General features: G+C 59.6%; 1 protein-coding gene across 2 annotated transcripts; it reads right to left on the bottom strand.

Annotated features, from left to right (window-relative positions):
- Positions 1 to 91: 91 nt before the first annotated feature.
- CPLX1 (complexin 1) lies at positions 92 to 5,195 on the bottom strand. 2 transcript variants are annotated; one of them, XM_008569399.1, is made up of 2 exons: positions 5,024 to 5,195; positions 92 to 308 (listed from the first exon to the last, which is right to left on the bottom strand). In XM_008569399.1, exons 1-2 carry the CDS (start codon positions 5,183 to 5,185, stop codon positions 111 to 113), a joined length of 360 nt encoding a protein of 119 aa, XP_008567621.1. In that variant the 5' UTR covers positions 5,186 to 5,195; the 3' UTR covers positions 92 to 110. The 2 variants fall into 2 exon arrangements, with proteins under 2 accessions (XP_008567621.1, XP_008567627.1); XM_008569405.1 differs by lacking the exon at positions 92 to 308 and adding an exon at positions 3,539 to 3,755.
- Between the last annotated feature and the right edge of the window lie 4,861 nt (positions 5,196 to 10,056).

Here is a 10,056-nt window from a genome sequence, read left to right as displayed (position 1 = left end):
GCACCCGGGGCGGGCGAGGGGCCGGTGGGCGGCAGGGGCGGGAGGGGCAGGGGCGGGGCGGGAAGGACAGACCGAGGGCTATGGCTTGTGCTGGTGCTGGGGCTGCCGGGCTACTTCCTGAACATGTCCTGCAGCGGCCCGGGCAGGTACTTGATGACCGTGTCCAGGATGCTGTCGTCGTCGTCCTCCGCCTCGTCCCCGCAGCCGGGTGGGATGGCCTTCTTGGGCCGCGTCAGGCTGCCCTCCGAGTTGGCCTCCAGGGCGGCCTGGGCCTCGGCCTCACGCTCCTCTTTCTTCTTGATGCCGTACTGTGGAGGGGACAGCAGTCGAGGGCTGGGGACCCGGGAGGACTGGCCGAGGGACCCCTGGCACCCTGGAAGAAGTGACCCCACCCCAGAGGGTGCCTGGAGCTGCGGGGAGACCTCCACAGAGAATGGGGGTCTAAGAGCTGCCCGGGGCTGCCGTGGAGGGAAGCTGGGGATGCTGGAGCGGGAGACGATGCCCCCACTGACCCCAACCTCCAGGCCTCCTGCCACCCCTTGGCTGTGGCCCTCCCTTCCTGAAGGCAGGAGAGGTGGGCGGGACCAGCCTGCCAGCTCCTGGGTCCAGCGGCCTGAGGCTGCACCCCACGCCTGGTCCAGGCTCACCAGATGTGGCTGTGACCCCAGCCTCAGGCAGGACACGCTGTGGTTCTGTGGGCAGCTAGCAGAGGAGTCTGCAGTGGTCACTTCCAAGCATCTGATGCCCTGGAATCCCACCCAGGTGTGACCTCAGCCCACACACCCAGACTTCACCGAGCCACCCTCTGGCTGCCCCCTCTTCTATCTCCTGTATATGTGTCTCCCCAAGTCTCCCCTCTGTAGGAGGCTGAAGTATCCCCCCAAAATTCACATAACCTGGAACTTCAAATGTGATCTTATTTGGAAATAAGGTGTTTGTAGATGTAATTGAGGTAAAGATCGAGATAAGAGCATCCTGGATTTGAGAGGCCCAAAATCCAATGAGAAACAGAAAAGGACACGCAGGTGCACAGGTGGGCCCTGTGTGGACGGAGGAAGATTGGAGAGATGCTGCCACAAGCCAAGAAACACCAGGGACTGTGTGGAGCCACCAAAAGCTGGAAGTGGCAGGGAAGACCCCTCCCCACCAAGCCTCCAGAGGGAGGTTCTGCCGGCACCTGGATTTGGGACTTAGGGCCCCCCGGCTTCAAGAACTGTCAGCATACATTTGTTGTTGCATGGCACCTGGATTTGGCACTTAACGGTGGCAACCCTGGGAAACTAATACCACCCCCATCAGTGCCCTCGCCTGCCCCCAGGAGCCAGCACCGCAGCTGGCAAAGCCAACAGCCCTGCTGGGTCTGTAGTCACCGTGAGGCCACAGACAGCCTCTTGCCCTTAGGGCTAGTGGGAATGGCTGGCCAAGCTGGCCTCAAAGGCTTGGGGAGCTGGAGGGCATGGGCTGCCCTTGGCCAGGCCCAAGGTCCTGTCAGAGATGAAGAGATCGGCGAGGAGGGGGATGGCACAATCCTGCTGATGAGCACACAGTGTGGGACCGCCACCATTTCTGGGTCACCTCTCTGCTCCTCACCAGATCCTGCCCAAAAGAAAGGGTGGGCTCTACTCCTGGAGCCGTGACCTGGTTCCCCCAAGAGCCCCTCCGCTGATTCCACAGGGAGTTGTCTTCTTGGTGCTGAGGGCAGCCCGGGGCTGCGGGTGGCTTGGGTTTGGGGAGGCCAAGGCCACTCCGCTGGGCAGAGGTGGTCAGGGGCTCGCTTTCTCAGCAGCCCCCTTAACACAGCAGGGAGTGCTGGGGGGGGTCTCGATGACGAGGCAGCAAGGGCATCACAGAAACACCCTCAGCAGGGACAGGCATGTCCCCAAGGGCCCTGCAAGCCACAACCAAGCACCGCTGGGCACTCCCCCCAGGACCAGCCAGAGGAGCTAGGTCCTTTTCCTGGGGCAGCCTCAGCCCGGATGAACAGCAGCCCCCAGACAAAGGGAGGAAGGAGCATGTGGCTCGGTGTCCTGCGGGGCATGCGCAGGCCGGGGAGAGATGCCACCAGAAACTAGGTCAGGCCAAAGAGAGCTTCCTCCAGCCAGGGGCAAGCACTGTACAAGATCCTACAGCAGGAGGCGTCTGTGCACACGGCGGCAGCACACGCGTGCCAAGCTCAGGTCTCAGGCCGGCCCAGGAGGCTGTGCTGCTCAAGGCGGATGCTCACAGGGAGACGCGTGTGCCAGCGGGAACGTGTGCTGCATGGCTGAGCGAAGGAACCTCCCTGACAGGGGGAGCGACCTCAGGAGACTGGGGAGGGACCTCCCCTCTGGGTCCAGGAAGGAGACTGCAGGCCCCAACACCAATTTGTGGGTTGCTCTGAACTTGGCCTGAAGCGCCAGTCATGCCGCTGAGGTCCAGGGTCATTGGAGGCTGAGGTTGCTCTGGGCTTGACCTGAGGGTCGTGGTCATTGTGTGTGTTGGGGGAGGGGTGGGCTCCTGAGCTGGGCTGCACCTCAGAGCCTGGCTTCCATGTCGTCTGGCTGAGACCCACTCCTGAGGCTTCTGCTTTCTGGGAACAACACCCTAAGGACGTGAACGCAGGAGGTGCCCAGGCACCTTCCTGGGCCACCAGGAGGCACACCCTATGGTGCCCCTGCTGGGGGAGACCAGGGTGGCTCTGACAGACCTGAGGTGTGACACTGGATCCTGACAACACTGCATTGTTGAGACAAAAGGGCAGCGGGTCTCATCAATGGTGAGAACCACCAGCGTGACCTGATAATAGCTGGACGTCTGCGGCCGTCTGCGTAGACACAGACGGAGCTCAGACCCGTCGGCTCCACCCTGGCCTCGTCTCCTGCCCAGATGGAGGCTCTGGCTCAGCTGCCCCAGGTGCGTGGCTAGAGCACAAGCAAACCAGGTGGTGCGTGTGCATGAGGCACAGGCGCCCCCCGGACCTGCCCAGATGGCTTCATGATGGGGATGGGAGGGGAGAGGGGCTCCTCTGGGCACCAGCCCCACCCCAGACGAAAAGTCTGGAACGGCGTGCCATTCTGTGATCCTGGGGGTCGTCTGGGAAGATGCTTCCTCTGTCCCCATCTACAGAGAAGCCTTGGGCCTGGCAGCTTGGGGCCCCCTCTCTGATCTGCCCCCAGATGCCGGGAGGGTGTACACGGCCCGGAGGAGGCTGGAGGAATTGAGGTCTGGCCAGTGAGGACCAGGCGGGGGCCGCAGCTGAAGGTCGGGGTGGAGACCTGTGGGGAGCTGCTGCTTGCGGGACCCTGTGAGAAGTCCCTGCCGCCTCCTGGGCCCCACAGGCCCAGCCAGGAAAGCAGGTGGGCTGCCCTCCTGCGGCCAGGGGTGCCCCTGGGGCCTGGACACCTGGATCCCGGCCACAGCCAGAGTTTCGGTGGGACCCCGGCACCTCCCCTCCCTGTCTGCGCTGGGGGTCCTACTTTGAGGTTTTAACTCGTGTGCCAGGGAATTTCACAAAGTTTGTGGAAAAATAGAATTAAAAGATAATACGAATCTTCCCACGAAGTTTTTGAAGTGCGCTGTATTTCCCTTTTCTTCCCCATATCCAGCCCAGCACAGCCTTGTCGAATTTGCTGTTACAATGAATTTCTTCACAATTTCCAGGAAAACGGGTGAAAACGGGGGTGGAAAAGGTGCCTTTCCTTGGACTCTGACTGTCTCAAAGGGCTGAGAGACAGGCGGGCAGCGGGCCGGGTGTGGCAGTGGCTGAGGTCTGGGACCTGCCTGGAGACAGAGCCCAGGACAGTGGGGCCAGGCCCAGCACCCCAAACCTGCCTCGACAAGCCCCACACCCAGCCCCCAGCCCTGGACCACACGCTGGCTGTGTGGCCTGTGCTGAACCCACCGGGATCGCCGTGGGGCCCAGGAACCATCTCTCGCTCTGCTTTGACCCCAGGGCGAGGGTCCGAGTTGACCGACGCACAGAGGCCGCAGCCACGTCTCGCTCCTCCACCTCATCTGGGCCCCCTGCCCTCTCCCCACAGCCCCTGCGTTCCTGGACACGACCACCTCTGCCCACAGCGTCCTGGCTCTGGGGATCACACAGAATGAGCTGAGCCCCGAGGGCATCTGCCTTCCCCTGCGATGCGTCCTGCCTGGACATGCTGGACGGACGGACAGATGGGACTCCCAGAGGCCCCACCAGTCCGTCAGCAGCCCCCCATGGTGACCCCCATTCCTATTGATGTCTTCCGCTCCCCGCTCTGCCTGGGGTCTCTGTGGCTCCCAGCTCTTCCCTTTCTGTCTGTCTCTCCCTGTCTCTGTCCTCAGATTCCGCTCTCCGGTCTCCTCTGGCCTGGTCCCAACTCTTCCCCCAAGACTCAGAAAGCCCTGAGCGTGCTGGGGTGTAGCTGCCACAGCTGCACGGTCGCTTCCCTCCCTGGCCTCTCCCTCTGTCCACCTCGGGAGGTCTGAGCTTCCACAGAGACCAACAGAGCCCCGGGTACAGCAGGTGCCACCAGCGGCAGGGAGGGGTCCTGGGGGTCTGAGCCTTCCCACCCTACAGCCCGGGCATCTCAGCTGGTCCAGGGCCAGGGGGGCCATGGCAATTCCTGGGGAGCACTGCTTGCTGCCCACCCTCAGGGCAGGGACTTTGGGATAAGGGGTAGGAGGGACCCCTCCTCAGTGCGGGAATGCCGGCTCTTGGCAAGGGGTGGCAGGCGGGTCCCTCATGCCACGGCTTGGCTGAGGACCTTCCTCAGGGGCCTTGGGAGGTCACGGGAGTGCCACAGCCTGTCTCCTGCCAGCCCCCAGTCCCCGCATGGAGCCCCTCAACAGCAGACAGTGTCCTCCACTGCCGGCTCCTCCCCCCCGGCCCTCGCGGGGCCCACGGAGGAGCGGCCCGTGGCCCTCGCTGCTGGCTCCGCTCCAGGCCTGTTTCCCCAGCCGTGACAGGGGCACGAGGCTCTGACTGCCCCGCTCCCAGGGAAGGTCGGGCAGGCGACACGGGCGCAGGAAGGGCTGGGCCCGCAGCGGGAACCGCACCCACCTTGTCGCGGATGCCCTGCCGCACGAGCTCGCGCTCGGCCTCCATGCGGGCGAACTTGGCCTTGCGCTCCTCCTCCTCCTGGCGCAGGGCCTCCTGACGCTCCTCCGCCTTCTTGGCAGCATCCGGGTCCTTCTCCTCGTCACCCCCGAGCATCTTCCCCATGTCCTTGGTGGCCCCTGGGGACAGAAAGGGGCGAGTCAGGCACCGCATTCAGACACTGCATCCAGGGCCCGGGCTGGTCTTCCGGTCACTCCCTGGCGCTCCGGCTGCCAAGCCCAGGCTCTGGAGCTTTCTGTCCCCTGAGGTGTGAGTGTGGGGATGTGCGTGGCTGTGTGTCTGTGTGTCCATGTGCGGGTGTGTGTGCGTTTGTGCACACGGTGTGCACGTGTGTGAGCTCCTGGGGGACTGGTGCGTGTCTTCTCTGGGTCCTGTGTCGCCGAGGGCCAGCCTCCAGAAGGTGGGTGCAGGGACCGCTAGCTGTGCAGACACGTGCACCGAGGAGCAGCGCGAGGTCACCAGCTCCGGCAGCCAGGGCGGGAGCAGGCGCACGGCTGGCAGTGGCCACGCCCCAGGCTGTATGTGGCTGCCTGTCGCTGGCACTGAGGCCCTCATTTCTCCACTATGCCAGCTGCCACTTTTCTCATGAGCTCTTGATTCACAGGCCCCACAAACACCTCCCCGAATGCCTCTGTGACTCGGCTCTCGGGACGGAGACATGTAATTACAGCCTCTGAGCACAGCAGGCCCTTTGACAGCACCAGGGAGCAGAGACCCATGGGAGTCCCCGAGGGCGGTGACCCAGCAGGTCAGCTGTTCTCAGCCAGGAGCAGCCAGCCCTCAGGGCTGCTAGCATCAGGGGTTAACTGGACTAAGCCTGAGTCACACAGGTCCCCAGGGCCCCGCACACTCACACACACACAGCCACAGGAGCAAAGCCGTGTCCCCACCACCTGTGGATCAGCTGCACCTGTGAGGGGGCTCCTGCCGCAGGGCTGCACCCCCATTCTCCTTCCACAGCCCCACAAGCAGGGACTAGCAATGCCCGTCCCCCTCTCACCAACGTCTTTCAGCTCTCCAGGCACCAGTCTCTGGCCCAGTCCTCGAAGATCTCAATTCTGCTCTGATCCCTTGAGTCCAGATCTGCTATGGACTGCCCGGGGCTAGCCGAGTCCGTGCCCCAGGTACAAGCTACCGGGGGGAATGCACGCAGATCCCCCACCCGTCTGCTGTGTCCCCACCCCACGTCCTGATTCTCCGTCCTGTGCCCCTGGCGCTCTTGGCACTACCGTTACTACCGCGACATTGAGCCTGGGGAGATGCCCTTTCCTGCAGGTATCTGTACCAAAGGCTGCCTGTGCCAGTTACTCGGAGTGACCCCCTGCCTCCTGATGGCAGACAGTGGTTTGGAAGGGCACCAGCTGTCGGTGGGAGAACAACTTTCTGGTTGAGTGCTCTGGGCTGAAAACTAGATGCCCCTCAGCTGGGCCAAGCCTGCACCTTCCCGCCCCAGCATGCTCCCGGCCCTTGGATGTCAGGGGGTGGTGGAGTGCGGGAAGAGCAAGACCGTCTCACTGTTGTCACTGTGGGGCCAGGGAGCCAGCCTGTACCAGACTCGTGGCAGCGGGCACAGATCTGCACTCTTTAACAGAAAACTAAGAGCCTCATGGTCAGTTTCCAGCCACGTCTGCAAAATTTTGCAAAGCGGATGATGAGTCAAGGGAGACTGGGTCTCAGAGCAGCCGCCAGCAGCTCCTCTGGCTGGACCTCTGCCTGCCGTGCTGCTGTCTCTGGCAGGCCTGCAGAGCAGGTGAGGACAGACCCCCTGACCCCAACTGCTTTCGTGCAAATCTTAGTCCCCACTAGAACAGGCTAATTCACGCTCAAGTGACAGTGACCTAGAGATCGTTCTCCCTTTCAACAAGTACTGACACTTGAAGGCAGAGGTGGTTGGAACCCTCCCCTCACCCACAGCTCTGTCCCGGCTGGGTGGCGTGGGAGGGGCTACCCTGATTCAGGGGGCTGGGACCCTAAGCCTGCCTCTGCAGCTCATTGCACGGACCATGGGTCTGGTCATTCAGGCAGCATGTATTGAGCACCAGCTGTGTGCTGAGCTGTGCTCCATGGGCGTCTGCTGGGGGCTTGCCCTGGGTGCTCTCAGCTCTGAGCGTCAGCACCCCTGGTCTTCTTGCCTCACGCCCACAGGCGCTCTGGGCTGGTCCATGGGCCAGAGGCTGTGGCAGGCCACCTCTAAGAGGGGAGGGGCTCGCCCTGTGACTGGGGCAGCGCCCCACCACGGTGTGGATTCGGGGCAGCCTGTGTGGCAGGCTGCAAAGCCACACATGTTGGAGGACACCACCTTTAGGGCATCCACAGCATGATCTGGAGAAGCCACAAGCAGCACCTGCCCCGCTCCTCCCTGCCGCACGGCCCCACATCACTGCAGGAATCGCTTCCAAAGCTGGGAGTCTGGCGTGGCCAGGACCGCAGCAGAAACTGCAGGGAGCTTGTTCCTGGCACAGACACCCCACGTGCCATTTGCTCTCCCAGCACCGACGCTGGCGTGGTCCCGGGGTGCTGCTGCAGAGCAGGGGTGGGCTGAGCTGCGGCCCCTGTCCAATACCCTGGCCCCCCACTTCCGAGGCTCCGCACCTCAGGATGCACGAGCTGCAGTTCGCAGAGGTCCTCGGCCCACCCCAAAGCCCCGGGAGGGAGGTGCTGGGCCTTTACCCCGTTTATAGATGAGGGAGCTGAGGTGCGGAGCGGTTCCACATTGTGTCCAGGGCTGGGACAACCCCCAGCCACGGGCCTCAGACACTCCAGCCCCAAGTCTCCAGTTGCAGGACAGTGGGGATGAACTTGAGGCTGCGTGTCCTGCCCTGTCCCAGGAGCCCACTTTCCCCTTCCCTCTCTCTCCTCAGAGCCTCAGCTTCTCCCCTTGAAATGTGGGGTGGGAGGTAAGGGGGGAGACCTCGACGTGGACAGGGCTGGTGACCCCCCACACACTTAAACAAAGCCACCAGTGGTGGGCACGACTCCAGTGCCTGTAACGTGGAAACTCAACAGCAGCAAGAGACAGCTGCTCGAGGAGGTCCCCTGAGCCCCTGCATGAGGGGGCAGCGCCAGCCCCAAGCATTCAGGCCCAGTCAGGCTCAGCTGCCCTGGGGTGGCGCCTCCTGGCTGGCCTGCGCCCTGTCTTCTGCACCCCCAGCCCCAGCTCCTCTTCCTTCGCGGCCCCTGCTAATGCCCCAGTCCCACCACCCCCAGCTCTCAGAAGCACGTTATCCATAAACGTATACAGGCCCCTGTGTGCCCGTGACCCAGTCCCTGTGTGCTGACATCTCACCTAACCACACATGTTTATCAGAGCAGAAAAAGTGGACGCTGGAGCAACACTAGCAAACAGACTGCAGACCACACTTGCGTCTCCATCACTCCGCTAAGGTCTCCTTCTGTCCCAGGATCCAATCCAGAATTCCAAGCCGCATTTAGATTAAAGCCCATTTTTGAAAGGGAAAAATATTTTTAATTTGAAATAAAACTATGGAAAAATTATAAAATTTAATTGGAAACTAAAAAATGCCTAAAGAATGACACTGGACCCTCTACCACACCACAAATTCTTGATGATCTTAAAATGAATCCAAAATCAAAATAGGCAAAAAAAAAAAAAAAAAAATTCAGCCATCCTCCCCCTTTAGCTTTACGTTCCAGACAGACACGCCACTGCCTGGCACGCTGGGCCCACCTGCCCACTGTGTCCCCAGCACCTAGAACAGCATGTGGCACATAACGGGTACCCAGCAAATGTTGGATGAACTTTTTAGATTTAAGAGATATTTGTTGTGTACTTAGTCACAAATACAACCTTAACAGGCCCTAAAGCTAACATGATAGTCAGTGTGAGCCACGAACAGTCAGACTAAGTGAGAAGCAAGGGTGAGCATCCTTGCTGCGCTGATCCTCCTCCAAGCTGGAGGACTGGCCTTTGCACTAAGGCAAGAAAAACAAATAAAAGGCAGGAAGATTAACGAAGAAGTGAAACTGTGTTTATTGACAAACCGCATGATCATCTGTGTAGAAAATCCTAAGAAATCTACAAAATCACTACTAGAACCAAGGAGTGAATTTAACAAGGTTATGAGATTAGTAAACAAAAAACAAATAAATTTTATGTACTAATAGCAAACAATTCAAAAGTAAAATTTAAAAATAATTCCATTAACAATACTGCTGAAAACATAAAATAATCTATGACTACAAACCCGCCTCACCCAAAACTACAGAATCGCTGAGAGAAATTAAAGACCTAAGTGAATACTGAATGTCCCCTCAGAACTCATCGAAGTTTGATCCCCATTGTAGCAGTGTTAAGGTGGGAAATCTGACTATGGTATCTGAAAGGCAGGGCCTTAAAGAGCTGATTGGATCCTGAGGACCGTGCTCTCACGAGTGGATTGACTCATGCTCTAGTGAATGGTTGAGTGGGCTGTCACAGGAGGGACACTTGGGGCTTCGTAAGGAGAGCAGGTGGGCACATGGGAGAGCTCTTGCCATGTGACACCCCGTGTCACCATGGGAGTCTGCACAGAGTCCCCACCAAGAAGGCGGTCCTCACCAGATGTGTCCCTGGACCGTGGACTTCCCAGCCTCCAAACTGTAAGAAACAAATTTTATTTCTTCATGCATCACCCAGTTTCACATATTCTGTTATCAGCAACAGAAAACGGACTAATACCGAGTTTTTGGACTCAATACTGTTACAATGTCAGTTTTCCCTGGATTGATCTACAGATTCAACGCAATCCCAAGCACAATGCAAGTAGACTTTTTGGAAAAATTAACCAACTGATTCTAAGATTTATACGGAAATGCCAAAAGACCTGAAACAGTCAAAACAATTTTGAAAAAGAGAACAACTTTGGAGGACTCACACTGCCTGGTCTTTAGACTTGTTATAGTCAAGACAGTGTGGTGTAGACAAAAGAACAGAAATACAGATCAACACGGGCCGGCCCGTGGCTCACTCGGGAGAG

Source organism: Galeopterus variegatus, unplaced genomic scaffold, assembly GCF_000696425.1.
Source record: "Galeopterus variegatus unplaced genomic scaffold, G_variegatus-3.0.2 Scaffold26, whole genome shotgun sequence".
Taxonomy (NCBI): Eukaryota; Metazoa; Chordata; class Mammalia; order Dermoptera; family Cynocephalidae; genus Galeopterus; species Galeopterus variegatus.
The sequence above is the reverse complement of the archived record's forward strand: the minus strand, read 5'-3'. Positions and strand labels throughout refer to the sequence as shown.

Bases quoted from the DNA above. Each gene is read 5' to 3' on its own strand.
- CPLX1 (XM_008569399.1), bottom strand. From the start codon at position 5,185: ATGGGGAAGATGCTCGGGGGTGACGAGGAGAAGGACCCGGATGCTGCC. The intron at 309-5,023 runs GTGGGTGCGGTT...TCCCCTCCACAG, and splicing joins GGCAGGGCATCCGCGACAAG to TACGGCATCAAGAAGAAAGA.